At 40.3% G+C, this 24,361-nt stretch overlaps 1 protein-coding gene across 6 annotated transcripts in view; it reads left to right on the top strand.

Annotated features, from left to right (window-relative positions):
- TNK2 (tyrosine kinase non receptor 2) overlaps nt 1-24,361 on the top strand; it is a 101,632-nt gene that overhangs the window by 64,320 nt on the left and 12,951 nt on the right. For 5 of the 6 annotated variants that reach the window (XM_075268502.1, XM_075268503.1, XM_075268501.1 and 2 more), the window contains 7 exons: nt 666-943; nt 5,887-6,013; nt 7,684-7,830; nt 8,248-8,342; nt 15,178-15,372; nt 17,597-17,688; nt 22,294-22,338. In XM_075268502.1, coding sequence (XP_075124603.1) covers nt 666-943; nt 5,887-6,013; nt 7,684-7,830; nt 8,248-8,342; nt 15,178-15,372; nt 17,597-17,688; nt 22,294-22,338 — 979 coding nt within the window. The remainder of the gene's footprint in view (nt 1-665; nt 944-5,886; nt 6,014-7,683; nt 7,831-8,247; nt 8,343-15,177; nt 15,373-17,596; nt 17,689-22,293; nt 22,339-24,361) is intronic. The other variant, XM_075268500.1, reaches the window with a different exon arrangement.

The raw sequence follows: 24,361 nt of genomic DNA, 5'->3' as shown, positions 1-24,361 counted from the left end.
CCTATTTTGGTCTCAGATTCTACTGAAAGCAACTTTTCATGAAACATATGGGCTAATAATCCGAAATAAACTAATAATCTTTTATTATGCACTAAATCCAAGTAGATTGGGTCTAATAATTCTATTTGCTTAAAGGGGCTCTATCACTAGGAAAAGTCGTTTTTAACTAATCACACCTTTGCATAGCCTTTAGAAAGTCTATTTCACACCTACCTTTTGTATGTAGATTGCCTCAGTGGCTTCTGAATAAGTCCGTTTATATTCATATGCTAATTAGACTAGTGCACGATAGATGGTGCACACCTCTCCCTGCTGTTTTCTATGGGAGGCTGCTGCTGGGGCTGCTGATGACTCAGCTTCCTGTTTGCTTCACACACATAGAAGATAATGGGAGAGAGGAGGCTGCTGGGCACTTCCTGTGCTGGCTGGAGGCTCATTAGCATATGAATAAAAACGGACTTTTTCAGAAACCACTGAAGCAATCTACATACTAAAGGTAAGTGTGGAATAGACTTTCTAAAGCCTATGCAAGGATGTGATTAGTTAAAAATTACTTTTCCCAGTGATAGAGCCCCTTTAAGGAAAATATAGCATTTTGTTCATGTTTCATTAATGAATGTTTTTCATTGATAGAGTGTAAAGTCTTCATTATGCTTGTTTTACAGGTTACAGAACTTGCTCCATTAGGCTCTCTTTTGGACCGCTTGCGTAAAAACCTGGGTCACTTTCTTATCTCCACTCTCTGTCACTATGCTATACAGATTGCTAATGGTATGGCATACCTGGAATCCAAACGTTTTATCCACCGTGATCTTGCAGCCAGAAATATTTTGCTTTCTTCAAATGATTTGGTTAAGATCGGAGACTTTGGTCTTATGAGAGCACTACCCAAAAATGATGATCACTACGTCATGCAGGAGCATCGCAAAGTACCCTTTGCTTGGTGAGTATAAGAAAACTATGTAGAGGCTGCACATGCAGGAATGTATTGTACAAAAAAGTATTGTATTGTGCATAAGTATTTTGTAAGAAAATAATCTTGTTAAATTATTAGGAGTATTGTGTGATTGTGGTATTAAAGCAAACTTTTCACCCGAAAATCACCTATTGTTTAAATCACATTTTTATGTTCTCTGTCTTTTTAAAGAATTTTTGGTTGAAAGTTGTTTTTATTTTTCCATGTTATTATCTATTTACTTCAATGCGGGAGTTTACTGCTCATTCTGTGATCTCTGTAAGGCTATGGGTCCATTCACACGGAGTAAACGCGTGCTCATTTTGGCAAAATACACGTGTAAAGATAAGACTCCCATTGACTTTAATGACATTTTTTTACACGTGTAAAAAAAAAACGCAGCAAAAAACGCGTCACGATTTTTGGTGCGTTTTTTTTTTTTTTTTTACACGTGTAAAAAAAATGTAATTGAAGTCAATGGGAGTCTTATTTTTACACGTGTATTCTTTACACGTGTATTTTGCAAAAGGAGCGCGCGTTTACTCTGTGTGAATGGACCGTAAGGCCCCACATCACGAGCTGCAGCCAAAAAGCATTGTGTTTTTTTCTGCAGCACTTTTCACAGAAAGTTTGCAGATTTCCTCTGTGCACTTTCTGTCTCTATTATGCCTGTATGGAAACTGGCAGCATTTCTGTAGGTATAATTGGCATGCTATTATGTACAAAAATGCTGCATTTTTTAAATGGCAGCATTTTCGTTGCAGATATTTTTCTGCAACAGGTGGATAAGATTAGCCACAATCCCTTCCTCTTTGCAGGTACTGTAAAATGACGCAGCCAAATCACATCATTTACACTACATGGGGCCTTGTCCTAAAGGCTATTCCGTAGAAAGAGGTGAAATCACCTATTGTGACTGGTGGATTTTGTGTCTTATCTGTATGCACATGATAGCTATGATCACCACAATGCTGAAATCTCCTACAGAAAACAGGAAGTGACAGCATATTGTCTAGTTTAGTGGGCAGAGTCAGAACTGCAGGATTTGTAGGATTTATTTTTTAAATTTAGACGATAGCGAAATGTTAAAACTCACGAAAAAAATCTTAGAGGCTGAGGCCCACGTTCCGGAAACGCAGCTTTTCTTGTTGCAGATTTTGTTGCGTTTTTTTGAGCCAAAGTGGGTTAAACATAAGGAAGAAATATATATTTCCCATTTCTTTGGCTGTGGCTTGCCTTAGGACCTGTCCTGAGTTATACCCCAGGTGCACAGTCCCGAACACACATCCATGATACTACACAGGTGTGTGTATGGGGCCATTAACGCATAATAGATTAGTGTGCTAGCCATGAAAAACACGGCTATTACAATGACAATGCACATTCGCTGAATTGCTGTTTTTTTTTTTTTTTCCTTTCAACACTGCTTATTCACACATAACAAGCCCTCATATGGCTATGACAGTGAAAAAATAACAAAGTTATGTCTATGTTATTTTTCAGGGGCTTAAGGTTATCATTGTCTGAAAAGGTCTGGTACACTATTAGACCAAAGGGCAACTGTCAGAGAATACAGAACATGCACAGTTATGAATCTGCAGTAGTCAAGACAGGGTCTGTCCCATTTAAAAAGGGCAGCATAGTATGGTGACAAAATAAAAAATAATGAAAAATAATTGCAGTAGGAAGAGGTAAAATCTCACTCCAATCAATGATCAAGAAGTGATCACAAGCTATAGATTTGTTTTAACTAGAGATGAGCAAACAGTAAAATGTTCGAGATTCGATATTCGTTAAGAATAGCATCTCAATATTCGACTATTCGAACGAATATCGAACCCCATTATAGTCTATGGGGGGAAAATGCTTCGCTACAGGGGATCCCACCATTCGATTCAGGAGAGTCACCAAGTCCACTAAGACACCCCAGGAAATGATGCCAACACCCTGGAAAGCAACTGGGACAGCAGGGGAAGCATGTCTGGGGGCATCAAGTACCTTTATTATGTCGGGATCCCCTGTCAGCTTGCGATATGCCGGAGTGGACTTTTCCCAATAGGAGTGCATTGACCAGCTTTGATTGGCCAGTCTACGACATTTGCCCAATCAACGGTGGTTCTGCCTGAGGAGGCGGAGTCTAAGAGCCGTCTACAGCAGCTTCCATTCTGGTCCGATTTTAGACTCCGCCTCCTCCGGCAGAACCAGCGTTGATTGGCCAAATGCTGTAAGACTTGCCAATCAACGCTGGTCAATGCATACCTATGGCGAAATGAAGCAGAGCCAGCCGTGCGCTCAGCTTGGCTATTCCTCCTGTCACACACATCTCTGGTGTAACATAGCTCAGCACACACTCAGCTCTGCTACATCTCTACACTATTATAGAGATGTAGTAGAGCTGAGTGTGCGCTGAGCTCTGCTACACACGAGATGTGTGTGACAGGAGGAGTAGATGGAGGGTTGGTTGGATGTAGTGCAGAGATGCTACACCAGAGATGTAGCAGAGCTGGCCGATGTTAGCAGAGCTGAGTGTGTTAGTCTGCTGCATATATGCCAGCTCTCCTACATCTACATCTCCTACACACTCAGCTCACCTACATCGGACACTATATGCTCAGTTTATCGGTACAGTCAAGCTGAGTTTGTAGTATCGGACACTACTGTTTGTTTAAGCAGAGCTGGGATTGTAACGACTATCCTATTCACTACACAGCATGTACCCCACGCTGTGTAGTGATTAACCCCTTCCCCCCCCCCCCCACCCCCACCGGTGTCCACTTACCTGCAGCTCTTTGCTCTTGGTCCACTTCGATCCGTGGTCCCGGTTTGAGAGCGCCCTGCCCCCCTCTCCCCGACTATTATTATAGAGAAGGCGGGGCTTAGGAGAGTGTGGGTGGGGAGTCTCCCCGCCCACACTCTCCTAAGCCCTTGGAATCGAACACCTCGAACGGCCTGATATTCGATCGAATATCAATTCGATCGAACGCCGTTCGCTCATCTCTAGTTTTAACCCTTAAGTACTATCATGGTGTCTATCATAATGATACTGTGTATGATAGTGGTGTATGATAGACACTATGATAGTACTTAAGGGTTAAAGAAAACCAATCAGCAGATTTTAGGTACCAAACCCAAGCACAACACCCCATAGCTCCCCCAGTGATGGCCTTATGACATTTCACCAATGGTAGCAGCCACAATAAAATTTCTTTTATTCCATATGGGTCATTCCATGTCAAGTGTACCAGTGCTCCCCACTCGACCATCTCCGATTTTGCTGAAAGTTTATAAGGATGTACATGTATGTTTGAAACGAGGTTCTGTAAATTTTTAGGGCCAGATATCAAATACCTGGGGCACTGTCACTGGAGGTTTCACCAAGACCGCGGCTTCAGCTAAGAGGATTTTGCAAACTTTGGCACATAGCCATTAGAGTTCTATACTGGCTATGATGCTGAAATTTGACATACTAGCTCAACTTTTGCTGCTAAACACGATAAAATTATTACCGGCTATCACAAAACAATATATCGGCCGCAATTTTGTGTCAAAATAGCTTGAAAATCATGCCGCATGACATTTATGCCAAACTTTGCCCAAATATAACTCAAGACCAAAAACCAATAGTAACTGGTGCTTTGCCCTGTACACCAAACATCTACATGACTTTGCATTGCTGCAATATCATGGTCAAAGCATATGTATTTGTGGAGATATTCACACCCACATATGATGAAAAATGTATAAAATTCAAATTTTACCTATTCTTAGGTCAAATTTCTCAAAAAGGGTACCCCTAAAATCTATTAATTCAGATATCATTGGAAAGAGCACATTTTTCTCTACAAGGATCATCGGTTTCTTTTTTGGAATCTCTCAGATTTTAGGAGTACCCTTTTTGAGAAATTTGACCTAAAAAAATACCCATATTTAAATTACCTGCATAAAGTCAGGAGGGTGAAGAAAAGAAAACCCCACCTCATGTCTTCCTGTCCACTGTGAAGGATCCCGTCCAACCTATCTGGCTTTCAGCTCAATGGTGTTTAAAAATCCTGTGGTTGGAAAGTGTACTTTTAGGTTCGGAGCATGAGCACTGAATTTGATACTAGCTTCAGGATATCACGGCGCAAACACTAGAATGATGTCAGTGCCCTTGGTACATCTTCTGCGATTCCCAGAAGCCAGGGACATACTCCTGACTTCAGCTCATATGCACCTGAAGTTGACTGTACACTTTGCAAGAATGGGATTTTCAAGCACCTTTGAACTGACATCAGAGAGTCTAGATGGGCTCCTTCACAACGGAGGGGAAGACTCAATCAGAGTTACCTTGACTTTTAGCACTAGGTCTCTGCCCCTGTGAGTTTTTTCAGCTAATTTACATAAGGAATAAAACCTATTTTATTGCAAATGTCAGCATCTGTGAAAAATCATAAAGCTGGGACTGGAGAAGCCACGGAATGCCCTTCCATGTACTGTGCTTGGTTTCAGTAGTAAAAATATGCTGACAGGTTCTCTTTAAGATTCACACCAGCATCACTTTTCTCTCCACATTTTTCACCCTTTTGGGGCGGAAACTGAGTGGAAACCACATGTACCCCATTATAGTCTATGGCAGGGGTGGGCAATTGATCTTCCCATGTGGCCGCATGAGAAATTGAAGTGGCTCTAGAGGGCTAAGTGCAACGCAGAAAATTTAGCCCCACCCACATCTATGTAGACTCCCCCCATTCTCATCTATTTTTTTCCATGTGCCTCCAGCTTTCTGTTTTGAGTATCCAAAAAAAACCCAACACACTGAAATTGAGCTAGAGACATTTCTGGCAGATGTTTTAGATAAGAAAGTGGGTATTCTGTTGTTTAAGGGTAATTTGTACTACATTGTGCACTTTTACATTTATTTGTTGCCATTTTCCTTTATTCCTAATCTACAGGTGTGCTCCAGAGAGTCTGAAGACTCGTACATTTTCTCATGCAAGTGACACATGGATGTTTGGAGTGACATTGTGGGAGATGTTCACTTATGGTCAGGAACCTTGGATTGGCCTAAATGGCAGTCAGGTAAGACAATATATACAGTACTATCAGCTTGTAAATTTGTAAAATGAAAGACTACAGAAAACTGCATATTGTAGAAGAAAATAATGTGTTACGTTTACATTATGTTTGTTTTCTCTGTACATTTTACTTAAACCAAGGAGGTTTGTCCTTTTTTACATTTACATAAATTCTCAAAACTATAAAAGGAGACACACCATACTATGTTCACCTTATTCTGAAGCTCCCTCTGCGGGGAAGATTGCCGATAACTATCCATTAAAAGTAAACCAGAAGAGTTCTATAAAATTCTGTGTTTATGGATTTTTAAGATTTCTAAATATCTTTGACTTTATCACTTGTGACTGGAATTGTTCTATATGGCTAAGGCCCCACATTGTGGAATAGTTGCTTATTCTTGTTCCAATTCTGTCTCTATTTTTTTTGGCCAAACTCAGAAGTGTCTAAAAGAGCAATGCTCAATCGACTTCAGGTATTAGCTCAAAGAAAACGCAGAAAAATCTGTAACAAAAAAGCAGCTTTTCTGAAAAAGCATATGGCCAGGGCTCCATGTGGCATAAAGGCCGCTGTTTGACTGCACTAGAAACACTGCTGAAAAAAGTGTGCTGTTTTACAGTCTCTGCAAATCCTATCCACACATTGTAAAATATAAGCAGCAGACACGCTATGATTTCCAGAACCATTGTGGTTTTGGAAATCGCAGCATGTCAATTCTACCTAAGGAAACGCCAGTGGTTTCCTTATAAATAAAATGTAAGCAGAAAGTCCTCAGAGGAAACCTGTGAAAAGCGTTGCGGGAAAAACCATAATGTGTTGCTGCAGTGATAATAGGAACAGTGCTGCTGGGACCACAACTATGCAGTGGACGGGGCTGCTCCTATTGAATGTGTTGGTGCACACACACCTACAGTCCTCTAGGAGCTTTTGGAACCTGGAGACTACTAGAATAGATGACCTCTGTAGGGTCTGAGTGAAGGATAAGTAGAAAAATTCGATAGGGAGCCAGAATACCCCATTAAGTCTCCATTACGTTGTATCTTAAAGGGGTATTCCCACCTCACATACTCAGCAGTCTTCACTCTTGTAAAATCTTCTTTCTTCCTGGTTTCTTGCATCATTTGGTGGGTGGGGTTTCACGGGCAACCTGCCGTTTAGCTCCACCCCAAATTCACGTGTAGCTCCACCCACCCACATTGGACTATGAAGAACAGGCGGCAGCAACTCCATTCTGTGTTACATACAGAGACTGCCTGTCTCTGCCATAATGAACACAATTGAATGAGCTAGCCTGATATCTGGGAGAACAGAAGAAATGAAAGCAGCTCCTCTATCTGAGTGCAGGACCTAGGTCACATGGTGTAGACACAGGATTAGCTAGATACACAGGCTCGCTCCCTGCACTTAGCCCCTCCTCCCTCCCCCCTGAGAGCAGCAGACACATCATTTGACTCAGAAGCAGCTAGGTCAGGGCTGTGGCCACAAAAAATTGAATAAAGTAAGATAGTGGACACACAAAGCAGTTTTGCTGAAGCAGTGTATTTAGGAAAAGTCTTACATCCACATTAACCAGCAGTATGGATAGGATCCTTGTGATGGGACAACCCCTTTAATATCTCAATAAAGGGTTTCACATAGCTCTAAGCTGTATTTTTCTGTTTCATTTTACCTTGTAGATCCTACATAAGATTGATAAAGAAGGCGAACGACTGGCGCGACCTGAGGACAGCCCACAAGACATCTATAATGTCATGCTGCAGTGTTGGGCTCACAAACCTGAAGATAGACCAACTTTTGTTGCACTGAGAGATTTTTTGATAGAGGTATGATATGTTCAGGTTTTCTAACTATATATACCATTTTAGGTTACATGATTTGTTGTCAACACTTGCTCGCACAAGTCTTCCTTCACCTAGTAAGACACTGCGTCATTCACAGAACAGTATTAAAAGACTTTAAGACATTCTTGCTTTTGGAGGAAAAGATGACTTCATTGTCTACCGTAAATCACTGATGTTAGTCATAAAAACCACTGTGACTTTGGTATCTAATTTGCTGGCATCGAAAAATCCAACATACAGTCCTACTGTAATGTGTCATGATTGCTTCCTGCTGATTAAAAACTAGTTTTGCCACCACTAGATTTGCCTATACTTCTGTGTAACTTTTCAATATTTTTACATTAAATTTACTTTTAGGGTAAAATTGCACGTGACATTGTTATGTCCTCTGTATTACAGGCTCAACCAACAGATATGAGAGCCCTGCAGGATTTTCAAGAGCCAGATAAGCTGCACATTGAAATGAATGATGTCATAACTGTCATCGAGGGCAGGTACCAGTTCGCTCCCACTTGGGAATTTACAATGTAACAAATTCTGGATATGTTGTAATTTGATAACTTTGTTTCATATTGACTATTTAGTTAATTGTGTATGTACCATGGAAGGAGGGTAGGCAATTTCTATGGGGCCGTTTTGATGTCTAGCAGTCCAAGTATCATAACCCCGCCCCTTTAGTGAGTATTATTCATGTGTCTTATGCTGGGTTCACACCAGCACTTGTATTACGTTTGAGGATTCCATTCCCCTCTTCGATGCAAGCAGTGCTTTTCTCTTCGCATTTTTCGCCCTTTTCAGGCGGAAGCTGAGCGGAAACCACATGGACCCAATTATAGTCTATGGGGTCTGTGGGTTTCCTAAGGTAACTACTTTTTATGCAGATTAAGATTCCATTCAGTGGGTCCCCATCCTGAGACAAAATGTGACTGGGGCAGTTTTTTTTTTATACCTTCTACCACCCTTTCCCAAGAAGCAGGCATGGCAATGTTGTGCAGGTCAAATTTATTCTCATTTGCGCCAGAAATCTGGTGTTAAAGATGCTGGCAATCTACACCGGCACTGACATGGTGTAGATGTCCCTCCAGGCGAACAGCCCGAAGGAGGGCACATCTCCGTGTGCATCTTGTCATAAATGGGATTATGAATATTGATGTTAATGCACATTGTATGTGTTCAGAGAAGACACGAAAGAGTCCTTTTTATTCTAACATAAAAAAATAAATATAGTTGTTAATACCTTGTCCAAACTATTGACTATTACAATATTTATCCTGCACTGTGTAAGCTATAAAAATATATTTAAAGAAATCACAATTCCAGAATTGCTGGTTTTGGGTCATCTTGCGTCCTAAAAAACGATCAGAAAGTCTTAATTACTTAAAAATAATACAATAAGTAAACCTTGCTCCACAAGAAATATGTGCAACTCCTTACACAACTCCTACAGAAAGTTCACAAAGCTAGTTTTCAGAATATGACCACATACAAAGAAATAAAAAGATCCGTTTTCTATTAGTATTAACACCTTACAATACAATATATACATTTGGTATCAGTGTTATTGTACTGACTCAAACAATAAAGACAGCATGTGATTTGTATTGATCAGTGAACATTGTAAAAAAGAAACCAAAAAAACAATAGCAGAAATGCATTTTTTCCCAAATCCACCCACAAACAATTTTTTATAGTTTCCCACTGGAACTTTTCAAGTCAAACAAAAATCTCATTGTTTTCTAAGCAGTTCCTGTAGTACATGTCAGGAACTTGTGTCAGTATACATTATGTCAGGGCTTAACTCTATTAACATTGGAAAATCAGGGGTTACACAGTGAGTATGCCACTGACTCACCCTGTGGGTAGGTTATCAGGTCTGGGTGGAGAGCTAAAAGTGAGTCATGGGGGAGCGCCCATCACAGCCACACCTCGTAATTGTGCCCGGGCGTCAGACACAGACTGAGTAGACTGATAGTTCCAACCTGGCCAGAAAGGGATATGCATGGATTTTAACCCATTCACTGACATAATTTCAATTTGATTGTTCAGGACAGAACATTTGTTGTGCATTTATGTTATGGTGGAGGGAGGATGTGTATCCACAAGGTTCAACACATTTCTGAAGTTACAGCTTGAACATATTTTTGTATAATCATATGCAGATATTAAGATGGCACAAAACATAACTGAACTCTTCTAATTTTGAGGTAGTCATTGGGCTTCTCATTTCTTTTGTATAATAAATATAATATAAATGTAACATGAATTCAAACAGTAAGGTTCAGACTATGTTGACGTTTCTGACAGGGTCAGGGTTTCTGGTATTTTTTTTTTTTTATTATTCTTGCCATGGAAAAATACAGGAACCCCAAAAGAAATCAGACATTCCTTACTATACTTAGGTAGGCCCCATCAGTCTCTTGGGTATCTGTCTGCAAATGGATCTATATTATGCTGTGTAAATTAAATCCATTGCGCTGATGTGAACAGAACGTTCTATACTGTGGTGATAACAATGATTATTTGACCAGTGGAAGAACTGGACATAAAGGCTAGGCCAGAGCTCCTGTATATTACAGCAGTAACTGAAATCGGATGATGCAGCTGTTGTGCCATTCATTTCTATGGATGGATCTATTGCAAAACAGTAACTCAACTCCAACAACAACACAATGGTTGTGCAACTAAAGTGGTATTGTAACAGACTTTAATATCATTTCTTTCACTACTATATATTAACAACTGTAAAAGTTACATGCTAGATAATGCAAATACATACTTTGTGTAATACAATTTTGCATTTCAAAAAAATCTAATTGTATCTTTTGTTACATTGAGGGAAATTGTTATGTTGATGGCCAGCAGTAATATTAGGACTTGAAGAATTTAAAGCGATTGGCCAGTACCAGATGGTATATGTACATACATGCTGCATACACATACATCAATATGTGGTCAGTGGTGGGGTCTTACACCTGGACCCCACACGGATCAGCTATTCCAGCAGTGTGTAGGCTCTGGCAGTAGTAGTAGTAGTAGACAAACAGTACATATACAGTAGGCTTTCCTATTCAGATAATAGGAATGACCCAGCAGTTCTGTCCCATGCACACTAGTAGTCCTGGGAAATTGCAGTGTCCCTCCTATTCCTTGAGTAGGAGATCCTGTATGCGCTCCCCATCCACTAGTATAGTTTATGGTGTGAGACACTGCTGGTGCAGCTGATCTGTGCGGGGTGGGGTTGTCGGACTCCCACAGATCATATGTTCATGACTCCAGAAATTTGTTGAACCTTGTGGATACTTGTGAATCCTCCCTCCACCATAAATAACTGCACACATATGTTCTGTCCTGAACAATCAAATTGCAATTGTGTCAGTGAATGAATTAAAAACCATGCACATTCTTTCTGGCCGAGTTGGAACTATCAGTCTACTCTACTCAGTCTGTGTCTGACAATAAAAAAGGATTTGGGACTGGGCAACCCCTTTAAGCTGTGGTTCTTAAAGAAGTACTGAAAAGAAGGGCTGGGCAATTAATCAAAAAATAATCAAAATTGAAAGTCAGCTCACATCAATTATTTCAGTTATTTTGCATTCACACCATCTATTAACCACTATCTGATCATAATCCGTTATATGTGAATGACCAAAATTCAGTTACCTGGTGTGGCATGTAAAAAGGGGAGTGCACCAAAGTAATCATTTGTTAATTGTAATCGAGGTAAAAAGCTCAATTAGTAGTTATTGTGATTTAGGTTGTAATTTCCCAGCCCTACAGAGAAGTACTTGAAGTACAGTACGAGCAAAAGGGTAACAATGTTTTGAACGTTTGACTTTCAGGCTCCATATCTCACCATCCACTACATCTTCAACCATGAAACTACCACCTGGAGATGGGAAAATCTGTTTCTTTTTGTATATTACAAATGAATCTATTCTCGTATCTCCTAAGGGTGAATTCACACTGAGTAAACGCTAGCTTATTCTGAACGTAAAACACGTTCAGAATAAGCGGCGTCTAAAGCAGCTCCATTCATTTCTATGGGAGCGGGGATACGAGCGCTCCCCATAGAAATGAATGGGCTGCTTCTTTCACTCCGTGCAGTCCCATTGAAGTGAATGGGGAGTGCCGGCGTGTACGCTCCGGCATGAGCAGAGCTTGCCGTATACGCCGGCACTCCCCATTCACTTCAATGGGACTGCACGGAGTGAAAGAAGCAGCCCATTCATTTCTATAGGGAGCGCTCGTATCCCCGCTCCCATAGAAATGAATGGAGCTGCTTTAGACGCCGCTTATTCTGAACGTGTTTTACGTTCAGAATAAGCTAGCGTTTACTCAGTGTGAATGCACCCTAAGTTTGTTATTAGGTTCAAAGGTTACTGGTTCAAATCAAGGATCAGTCACAAAGAAAATTTCCTAAGAAAAGAGAACCCACATCATCCAGCTCATTGATAGGAGTCTCTCGGCCAAAAAAATTGCCAAACTGCATCATGTGAGTGCCATCACAGTTGGAAGATTACTAAATGAAATCCATCCATTCATTCAAAAGCCAAGAAGTGGACGCCCAGACAAAATATTGGAGTCAGCAAGTCAGCTCATCACAGGGACTATCAGTTCTAATACGACAAACATGGCAGTGGAGGTGGTTCATATGCTTTGTAATAGTGAGATCACAGAATACCATGGAAGCACTGTGCGATACACAAGTCTGGAATAATTGCCTGAACAAAGGTGAAGCACCGACTTCAATATCGAAGAAGCATCGGCTCGAGTTTGCAAAAAAGTACGAAAAGTTGACAGCAAAAGATTGGAAACAGGTGATTTGAAGCAAAGAGATGAAAGTGAATACACTGGGCTCTGATGGGTGCAAATGGGTGCGGAAGAAACAAGGGAAAGGGAGCTAACGGATCAAGAAATTGAAGTTTGGTAGAGGAGGCCTGATGATATTGGATTTTTTCACAGCCAAAGGCGTTGGATACTTGATCGGGATCGATGGTGGTCTCAATACTGAGCTATATGAGAGTATCTTACAAGACAAGTTACTTTGTACACTTGAGTACTATGGCTACGAAAAGAACAAGATAGTGTTCCAGCAAGACAATGACTGGAAACAGATGTCGAGATTAGCAAAGAAATGGTTCAATAACAAATGAGTTAGAGGTGCTGGATTGTCTCCCCATAATCCCCAGACCTCAACCCAATCGAACACTTGTGGATAGAGTTAAAGAAAAGCTGTATCCGTGCCCAAGTGAGTCGACCAGTATGCACCAACATTGGGAACGTATAGAAACCTGGGGTCAGATTTTGGTCAAGACATGCTTGAATGTTATCAAGAGCATGCCCAGAATGATTCAGGCAGTGTTGAAAGCCAAAGTTGGATTTACCCAATTCTAACAAAATAACTAAAATTTTGATTTTTAGAAGCAAAACAGTACCCATTACATGTTACATGAGAAGACATGTGCGTAACTAATCATATGCTAAATAGTTACAAGTAAAACTTATGTACGAGATCGCCAAGATTATTGTCTCTAAATGATGGTAGTCTCGTGTGAAGCTGTAGTGGATGGTGACATATGGAGCCTCAAAGCCAAAAGCTCTATACATTGTTACCCTTTTGCTCGCCAATGTATACTCTACTTCAGTGATTATGGTCTAAATAAAAATCACTATAAATTGAACATTTTACCTTGATTTTCAAAACATTATTATACTTTTGCTCATCGGTGTATATGGGTTTGGAGGAATACGCAGGAGTAGAGACTTGGAAAAACAGACCATGTGTAGTTTCATTTGTATGACAAATGGTTAGGCAAAGGCCCACAACAGAATTATTCTTGTAACACAGAAACATTGAATAATGATAATTCAGCAGGTGTAAAATGTTAAGATTTATAGTATATTGTATGGAAACTGTGAGCAGAACACATTAGCTAAGATTTAGATTATATCATAACTTTACAGCTCGCTTTTTCTTTATGTAACCTCCACAATTTCTGTGCTGGTAATGTAACATTCTTATGACAAAACCTATGTCCCTGCCAAAGAATGGGTTAAATGCAGAACAACGAACTTAAATGCACTCATTTCCTTTGACCCTGCCTGTGTACCAATGGCGTGCTGCAGCTTAGATACACTCTTACACACCCACACACTGCTCCCATTCCTGCTGGCAGCTACACAGCGGGGGCAGGTGAGCTGATCTTCACACAAGGGATGGGTTACCAGTGAAGGGGGAAGGGGAAAGAGGTGTAAGCAGCAAGGACAGAAGTCTTGTCAGGATAGGGACAGAGCTTAGACTTGTCTCTCTTAGGCTCCGTAAGTAACTCCTGCATACGCATGTTATCATGTTAGGTTTCTTATAAGACGCTACATGTCATTAATGTCAAACTGAAAATGAGTAGTACAGTGTGTGTTTTATGCTGATCATATGTTATTTTTTATGTATAGTATCTAGTAATGTACCATCAGATGAGTGTGTACATGTGTTACTTATGGTTCTCGTAGAGACATATTCAGATTTCTTTTAAAAGATTTACCTGTGGATAGTAAGCGTCTCGTACTTCACCTACACCTCCGAATTTCCATATGTATTACTCTTCCTAACCTTGTGTGGTGACATTTTTAACATAATTTAGAAACAAATGAGTAAACTCTGTGGTGCGGCTTGACTTTTTACTGAGAACTGAACACATGTTAAGTTCTGGTGTCACTAAGTATATAAGTAAGATAGGCTTGCGTGCAACTTTGTACCTGACAAGGTGTGTAGGTGGGGAGCTAGAGTAAAATTGTGTTACGTAGATTGGGGGCTTCAATTCCATTCTTCAAAGTATAAACCTTGTTAGAGGCGGATACCTGTCATGTCTTGCCCATGGCCCCCTCATCCGAGTTTTTGGCTAGATAATAAGGGATGTAAGGAATTCCACAGGAACCGGCAAGGAGTGCTTGTGACAGATCTGAGGAATTGTACTCTGTCTGTGCGTGCCTTTAGCGATGACAGGAAGAAGGGCTGACTCACTCTTTACTATGCGTGTACCCACGTGTTAATTAGGCAAAGAGTTAATCGCACAAAGTGAACACGTAACCACTCCAGTAGTGTGTACCTGCATTGCGGGAAGGTTTAGGACAACTGCTGGTAAGGCTCAATGATTATTTTCTGAAAGATTTGTTTAGGTCTCTAAATGATAGAAAGCTTAACAGTGTTCAGTATGTTTCAGATCCGCAGTGATATTCTGGTGGTGCGGGGCCTCACTTAAGCAAATATTACTTTTGCAGAGTTAAGCCTACTCATCGCTGCTTAATTTTTCATGGCATTTATGTTCCCCACAGGGCTGAGAATTACTGGTGGAGAGGTCAGAACAAACGAACATTGAAAGTTGGTCAGTTTCCCCGGAACACAGTAACATCTGTAGCTGGACTGTCTGCTCATGATATTAGCCGACCTCTGAAGAACAGCTTTATCCACACGGGTCATGGAGACACTGTGCCTGCGCATTGCTGGGGCTTCCCTGACAGGATTGATGAGTAAGGAGAAACATTTAGAAAAAGAGAAAGAAGTTGTCATTTTTCCTAACTGATGTTATGATTTGCTTATGTCTTCATGAGTCTACAGATATCATGATGAATATTTCCCATTGGTGGCAAATTAACAGAAAAGAGAAATGTCTTAGTTGTGCTAATGTCTTACAATTAAGTTAGTGAGCATATGTTGCGTGAGGTTGTTTTCCAGATGTAGCTCATCATATTATTTCCGATGACAATATGGAAATCAATCTTAGGTAAACAGGCATCAATGTTACATTGCTTCAAATAGATAGCGTTATTAAGGAACATTTAAAGTAAAAGAGAACATGCAATACCTATATTTTCCTTCTTCTGAACATGCATTGTTAATTGTATATAATGAAAATAGCTATCATTTTGTTTTTGTATCTGAAGTGTTTGGATGGGGATTCAATTTTTCCATTTGCTTTAATGATATTTACATAGTGTGAATAGAGAAACTCTTTGTCCGGACATGAGAAACTATGGCAGGTATACTTAATACTGTCATAAAGTAAGATAGTCTAGACCAGGTGTAGACAACCTTTAGCTCTCCAGCTGGTGCAAAACTACAACTCCCAGCATGTATACTTGATCTGTTTTTCTTGGCACTCCCATGGAAGTGAAAGGAGCATGTTGGGAGTTGTAGTTTCACAGCAGCTGGAGCTTTGAAGGACTTAAACTGCACCAGATATATCAAACTGTCTACTGATGGATGAAAAATATGGTACCGAGTGTGTAGTTTTGGGACACAGTCTTCCTCCATGCTAAGCATCGTCCACTTCCTTGACAGGTCCTTCGTATTTTTTTAACAACCTTTCTAATAAAGTTGAAAAAAGACTTAATAGATCTGCAGTCCATATTAGCAGTGAATGTTCCCAGCCTTATTGTGTAAACTATGGGCTGCTGGTTTTGCTGCTGTCTCTACAAAATCGCCTAATAAACAAGGACAAAACCTGCACCTTTAGATTGAATAGTTTTCAGTAAACCATTGGTTACTGGACATAGAAGCGTGGTTGTGCTCTATTCTTTATTTTAGTATACATTGTGATTTAGTTATTGTGTACTTCCATTTCAAGTGCACAAAATCTTTCTTTGGCAAAGCAGTAAGGACAATGGTGTGGCCATGATATGGAATACTAAAAAAAAAATAAAAAAAAAAATTAGATGTCCCAACTCAATTTTAAGGTATTGCTTTGTTTGAAATGTATGATTTCCAAGCTGTGATATTTATTCTTGTTTCCTTTAGTGCCCCCTGCTGGATACTAATTAAAATGTCCAGATCTTTAGAAATCAGTAAAGTTTTTGTTTTTGATTTTAAATTCAGATTGGATAAAGTTCTTCACTAAAGTTGGGAAGAGATACAGTAAAAAAATTTTTAAAAATAAAGATCATATTCTAAAATATTACTGTGTGTGTATATATATATATATATATATATATATATATATATATATATATATATATATATACACACACACACACACACACACACACACACACACCAAAAAAATGCGTCTGATTTATATGGACTAGTGTTGAGCGAATAGTAGATGGAATACCTCACCGGCATAGGAATGTGTGTAATCGGACAAACATTAAGGGGTTAAACGCATTGAATATTCGAAGCATTTAACCCCTTGGTGTTCGGCCGATTACACGCATTCCTATGCCGGCAAATACTATTCGCTCAACACTAATGAAGACTAAGGCTGCATTCACACTGAGTAACGCTGGCGTTTTTTGTGCTTATTTTTGCACATAGCGCCGCGTTAACGCCGTGTAGCGCCGCGTTAACGCCGCGTATACGCCGCGTTAACACCGCGCTATTTTGCGGTGGCGTTGACCGGTGTTAACGTGGCGAATCCGCGGCGTTAACGCGGCGCTATGTGCAAAAATAAGCACAAAAAACGCCAGCGTTACTCAGTGTGAATGCAGCCTAAGATGCACCAGTACACCAGTCTTAATAGGATCCCCGACAGACACAGAGCATGGCTGATATATGGGCTCTGGGCCAAAGTGCCACATTTTCTATTAATTAGAGTTAATAAAATAGTTCTGTTTTCCATACTCTCACAGCATTAAATGAATATTTAGTCATTGGACTACCCCTCTAGAACAATGTAGTGTTTTATCATAATAAGAAGCAATGAATTGCGCAAATCTCTTTATGCATATACTTTATTGTATCTGCTTCCACCTGCAGGTTGTACCTGGGAAATCCCATGGACCCACCTGACATTTTAGGATTGGATCAAGGAATACCTAAACCAACCCAACTTCCTGGGCGGGCAAAGAGTGAGTAGTTGAGATTTGAACAATATACACACAAATATGTTATGTTCATGCTTGTTTGTTCTCAAATAGAAGAAACATCTCACCATCATTCTTTTTTTTTTTTATTTGTTTTTTTATTGAAAAAATAAGAAAAAGATTTTTACAATAACTGCATAGCAGAGAAAACAAGAACCAGCAACAAGACAATATACAATTCGACTGCATAGTGCCACAAATTCACAATGTCACAGAATCATTCTGTGATTCTGTTCTATCACCATCATTCATGTTTGCAAGTCCAAATGTCAATGCTTTAATCATCATATAGTGTCCTGTTTCCATACTGTTTAACTTACCCCGCATTCACACAATTATCTATGTAGCTAAGAGTCCGTGCTTCCTAGTAACATATTATCCTGTACTGGTTATAGTAGAGGTCAGTCTGTCGCGGGGAGACAGGTACTCCTAGCATCCTAGATAACTATACTGCTAGGAATCCCTTTCCCGGCATACAGTTAAGGCCCATAACTCCGGCCAACACATGGAGGGAATTGCATGGCTACCATTTTTCTAATAAGTTCTTAATTGTTGGGTTATTCGGCGTAAACAGGGTATGTTCCCAAGTTGCTGTATTTCTGCTGGAAGTCAATGGCAGAAAAAATGGTGTGTTTTAATTGTTGATTTCATTGTGGAAATGCTGCAGATTTACTACAAAGAGTGAAATCAGCAATGAAAATGCTGAATAAATTGACATCTGTGGATAAAATACACATCAGTATTCATAACATATCCACAATTTGCAGTGCAGAGTTGTTCTGCAAAATCTGGATGATGATTAGAAAAATATCACATACTTTGATGTCAGTGATAATCAATATTGTATTCTCAAGATTTTCTGTATGCAATTCTGCAACTGAAAACCTACAACGTTTCTGCATTTTGTAAATATACCATAAGAAACATTTATTAACATTTATTATTAAGAAGAATTGGCAGAAATTGACCTTATTGTGTTCACAATGTTTTATACCAATTTGATTAATGGTGGGATTTACTAATCTTGGCATGCCAGTCTTCTGGTGCTAAATTGGTACCTTTTATGCTCAAGCTGTTTGGGCCAAAAATGTACCATTATCCATTTAGCTTCCTATTTGCTAATTTAGATACAAATCGTTGGAGCAGAGCGTGGATGAAGGTGTGCTGGAGTGGTGACACCTTGGCCCACTAGATTTACTATAAGACATAAGAGAACTGATTGACATAGACTTAGTTCTGGTGCATAGACCATCTAAATAATTCTGGAACATCTACAATCAGGACATACTACACAGTCCAGTCACATTAATGTGACCACCTGTCAAAATCCAGAATTACCACCTTTGGCAGAGCGGACCGTTGCGAGACATGTAGAAAGAGAGGGGTTGTTGTGATGATGTTCACTGGGATGTTGAGCCATGCCGACTCCAGTGCCATGTCCAGCTGCACTAGGTTACGCAGTTGAGCATCCATGGCGCGAACAACCCAACCCAGGTGGTCCCACAGATTCTCAATTGGGTTCAAGTCCGGGGAATTTGCTGGCCAAGGAAGTATGGTAAACTCATCCTGGTGCTCCTCGAACCATGCATGTACACTGCAAGCTTTATCACACGTCGCATTGTCCTGCTGGTAGATGTCAACATCCTGAGGAAAAACATTTCGCATGTAGGGATGAACATGGTCCGCAAGGATAGATGTATACTTGTGTTGATACATCATGCCTTCCACAATCATGAGTGCGCCAAAATGGCTGATGACATGTGCCTTCTGCGATTGGTTATTTAACGTTGACGTCAAAAGTAGGCGGTGGTCACAGTAATATGACTGGACTGTGTATATTAATACCGGTATATGATGCGCCACTTTTAACAAATTCTGCCCCAAGTGTTTTAGGGTGGGTTATACTGAGTTATCTTGAAAAATGCCAATGCAGTTTTTTGAGCCAAAGAGAAATATAAGTTCTTCCTTTATATCTTGGTTTCATATTGGGTGCTGAAGCTAACAGCACCATGTGCTCAGGAATGGTGGGGCTAGAGAAAAAAGTCCAACTGTGCCAGAATGGAGCACCACGTATTAAAGGATACAGCAAGTTTAATTTGTTGTAAGTGGTGAAAGGTACTCTTTAAGTTCTGTAACCTGGAGCAGTAACTCTAATCATAGGCACATGACACGATAGAAGTAAGGCTATTCTTCTCCTACCTTTTGTTGTCTTCTCTGCGCCGCCGTTCGCCTACAATCCCGGTTCTTGTCGGTTTGTAAATTAGCTCTCTTGCAGCACTGGGGGCGGGCCCCAGCGCTCAGACAGCACTGGGGGCGTCCCCAATGCTGCAAGAGAACTCTCTCCAGCGCCACCTCCTCTTCTTCAGCAGCATCATCTTCAGCCTCTTCTTCCGGCGGTGGCTTGTAACTTCTAAGGCCTCTGGCCTTGGGCAGAGCAGACTGCGCATGCCCATAGGCCACGAGAAAATGGCTGCTTGCATAGTATTGTAAGCGGCCATTTTCTCGGGGCCTGTGGGCATGCGCAGTCTGCTCTGCCCGAGGCCGAGAAGTAAGAAGACACCGCCGGAAGAAGAGAATTAAGAGGACGCTGCTGACGAAGATGGAGGAGGCACTGGAGAGAGTTCTCTTGCAGCATTGGGGCCACCCCCGGTGCTGTCTTACCGCTGGGGCCCGCCCCCAGTGCAACGAGAGAGCTAATTTACATACCGACAAGAACCAGGATTGTAGGCGAACGGTGGCACGGAGAAGACAACAAAAGGTAGGAGAAGAATTGCCTTTCTTAAGGCTATTCCGGCGTGGTACATGGAAAAAATGTCGTCTGAATGATAGGATCCCTTTAAAGGTGATGTGTCCCTATTGTTTAGCACCTAATAAGCCTCTCTTATCCCCCTCCCTGTACTGAAACATATTATGCTACTAAAATATCAACACACAGTATCTGGCCGGGGTACTCACTTCACACTATACTGTGTCTGCAGTGCTGAGTTAGTACTTCCCAGCCTCAGACGCCTAGACTCTGTGGGCATACTTACCTGCAGCATCGGGCCTTTGATTCAGAATGAGGACACTAGTATATTTTGAGGACTGAAATATTATTTTTAAATATTTTATTTTTAATATTTTAATGAAATACAATAAAAGCTATAATTTATTTTTAACTTACACTGCCCCTTTTCCCTCCTTAATAACAACCGCAGGCACCTTCCTGGTGTGAGAAGCAATGAAATAAATGATTGTAAGATTGTTGGATATTTCTTATAAGCATTAAGGAAAGATTACCAACCAACCAAAAGTAAATTGTTAGGTTTAATGTATCCTCAATTTGTGTTGGCAAAGCTTATATTTATTAAAGAAGTAATGACCATTTTCTGCTCAGTATACAACAGTTTGATTCTGCTGCAGAATAGCAATGGTTAGTGTTGAGTCACCCATTATCTAGATCTTATTATTTTCCTGGGTCCTGACATCACAGATTAGAGACCTTCTTGAAATCTTCAGCTTCCACATGGAATTGGGCAATGATCCACCTGTTCATTTCTATTAAAAAATAATAATAATAATAATCCTGTCTTCTGGATAGCACATGAGCCATGAAAGCATGATTTAAAAATGCAACACATACAGCTTCTTTGTCTCATTGTCATTCTATTGAATGTTCAAGCTCAGTAATAAATTTGACTAATACTACAGCTAGTATAAGGGAAAGTTCACATGGGGTTTTTTGGACCAGAACCTGAGGCAGGTAGCTGCGACTGGATGCCGCTGCAGTGCACTTCACTCCGGATTAGGCCCAAATGAATGGGCCTTGTCAGGAGGAGGGAGTATCTTCAGGCGGATGTCGCGAGGCGAATCCGCCTGAAAGAATGAGCATCTCGCTTTTTTTTTCCGGAACAAACTGCTCCTGGAAAAAGAACTGACCGGCTCCCATTGATTTCAATAGGAGACGTCTTTTTGTTCAGGATTTTGAGGTGGATATGGCCTCAAAATCCTGACCAAAATACCCCGTGTGAACTCGGTCTGAACCTCACCCCAAAGTGTAACCCAACTTGTGTGTGTTAATTCAGAGAACCCTGAGGGCCATTCCCATTCAGATGAGAAGGTCACGACTGCAGCCTGCTTATACGCTCAGGTCCAAAGCTGTGCTCTTTCATGAACATAATGGAACACCCATTTTAGGCCAGAATTTGAGCACTCCTCCCATTGTCTTTTAGCTGTTATTTTTTGTCTAGATTTTTTTAGTATCCCCTCCTAATTTTATTTACAAAAACACAAAGGAACTATTTATATTTTTGTCCTCTTTTTTTTTTGGTTGCAAACCCAGTTTTGGCCGAAAAACTAAAACCCATACAAGAATCTTCTCAAAGTTGGATGTGTGAAGGAGGGCCTAAAATTGCTGTTATATCACCTGCTTTTATGTGCAGTTCCTTTCTTTATTTCTGCTTTCATCTCTTTACTATGTATCCTGTGTCATATACTGTAACCTCCTGCTATCAGAAATAATTTTAGTATGCATGATTGTGCCTCACCAGATTAAATCACTAAATCGATTACTCATTTTTTTTCAATGCTTCATGGCCTTTCTTCTCTCAGGGGAGCCTCCGCCTCGCCCTCCTCAACCCGCTGCCCTGGTTAAGAGTAAGTTTCATCCCTCCCCCTTCAGTGCACCTTGCTCCTGCCCTCTCTGTACTCTTGTGCACTCGCTCTCTCAAGGTACAGATTGTATGATCTGTCTAATACCTCTGTTCTGATGTTGCCCTAACTCGTGTGCAGTGGAATTAGTGATTTGATGTCACATTAACCTTTTATATGCGTGTACTAAAGGCAAAAGTAGTACTTTTATGCAGTTTACAGATTAAAACTAAAATTTGTCCAGTTTTAATCTCTGTAGCTCACTACACAGTCAATTACATTTTGCCCTTATGTGAAAAATGCTGTCATTCACACTGTGAACAATCAATTGATAATAATCTGGATAGGTCATTAATTGATCCTTAGGATAGGTCATCAATTACCGATCTGAAGGGGTCCAACACTTGTGACCCACGTGGATATGAGGTATTGGCACTCCCTGAGCACCACTTCTGCTTTATAGACCATGTGATGTAATGATCATCTTTTACATGGCCTGTTCTCATTCAAGAGAATGGGGATGAGCTCTAATACTAAACACAGCCACTGTTAAATGTAAGATACTGTGCTTGGTGTTGTGTAGGAGACACAGTGTTGTTACCAGCGGGGATACTGTTGTTGGACCCCCACCAATCTTCACTTGATGACCTATACAAACGATAGGTCATTAGTTAGTAAGCCATGAAACTGTCTATGACTCTTTCTATCTCACAATATATTATAAACGGAGTGCAATCCTTAGGGATATTAAAGGTGTTGTGCTGTTAAGGACACCTATTCACAGGATAAAGGATAAGTGTCCATTCAATTCTGACTGCCAGGAAATTGGGGGAGCAAAAGTCTCCCTAAAGCCTCATTGTGAATGGAGAGCTAGTGTCTTTGCATGATGGGCCCTCCATTATCCTGATTGCTTTGTGACCCAGAGGTCAAACAACCAGCGATTGGGCACTTATCCCCTATCCTGTGGATGAGTAAAGAAGAAAAGGGAGAGAGTGAAAAAAGAGATGGAGGGAGAGTTTTTGCATTTTGAGATGTATTTTTATTCAAAGTGGTGTTACCATTGCTTAAAAATGTAAAACACCTGAATTTCAACAATCACATGCATTTTTCCCCGCTTTTATCAGTTGTTTTTCCTGCGTTTCAGAATACCACAAAATGCCAGAAAACCGTACAGTGCAAATCCAGCCATAATTTAAAATAATTTTTTATAACGGAATACAATCTGTTACTTAACAAACTAAGATGCAGTATGTAATATTAAGTCTAGGGCTACATGGCAATTTTGGGCCTCAACTGTTCCGTGAACACAGCTTCAAGTTGAACATTTTTGTTCAACTTTGTTGTAAGTAGAAGTAACAGTCTCACCACTCTTGGAATTGCAGTGAGACTCCATCTACTAACTTCAGTGAAGCAATTGCAAAGCAATCCGGCAGTCTTCAATCATACAGTAAGAGTTATAGCCAAAATCGCTGTGTAGCTCTAGCCGTAAAGATGGACAGCACTAGTTCAGTACATCTCTGTTGTTGGACTGTTGTTTTTTTGGGAATTTTTGGTAATTCATGTTTGCTTGTTAAACATGAGCAATTTTAGCTGCATGTTAAGTGAAGTATTCGAATGTAGTTGTCCAGCTTCACAAAACGTGTGTCACCGTATTTATCAGTGCTGTTTTATTTTTGGGCTGAAAGGCTGCAACCAGATGTTAGCTAAGCGGCGATAATATGTGCTGCCAATGTATGACAGTATGACAATTGTTAGACTGTACAATATGTTTACTATCAGGACGTGTTTTATCTCTAGTACACTCGCACATTCCTTTAAAATGTTTAGAGAACTGTGAAATTCTTTGAAACTATTGTACCATATATCATCACAACAGTTCTTAAATGGATTTGTGATATGATATATGCACCCATTTACCTGAAAACTTTTGAAGAGTTTTTTCAGCAAAAAAAACCAAACACTTGTCCATCCACCATCCAGTATATAGGCGATAAATGCAGCACTGCATTAAACTGTCTCCGTCTGAGTC

Source organism: Leptodactylus fuscus, chromosome 3 (genome assembly GCF_031893055.1).
Source record: "Leptodactylus fuscus isolate aLepFus1 chromosome 3, aLepFus1.hap2, whole genome shotgun sequence".
In the NCBI taxonomy this organism is placed as follows: domain Eukaryota; kingdom Metazoa; phylum Chordata; class Amphibia; order Anura; family Leptodactylidae; genus Leptodactylus; species Leptodactylus fuscus.
This window is presented reverse-complemented; position numbering and strand designations above follow the sequence as displayed.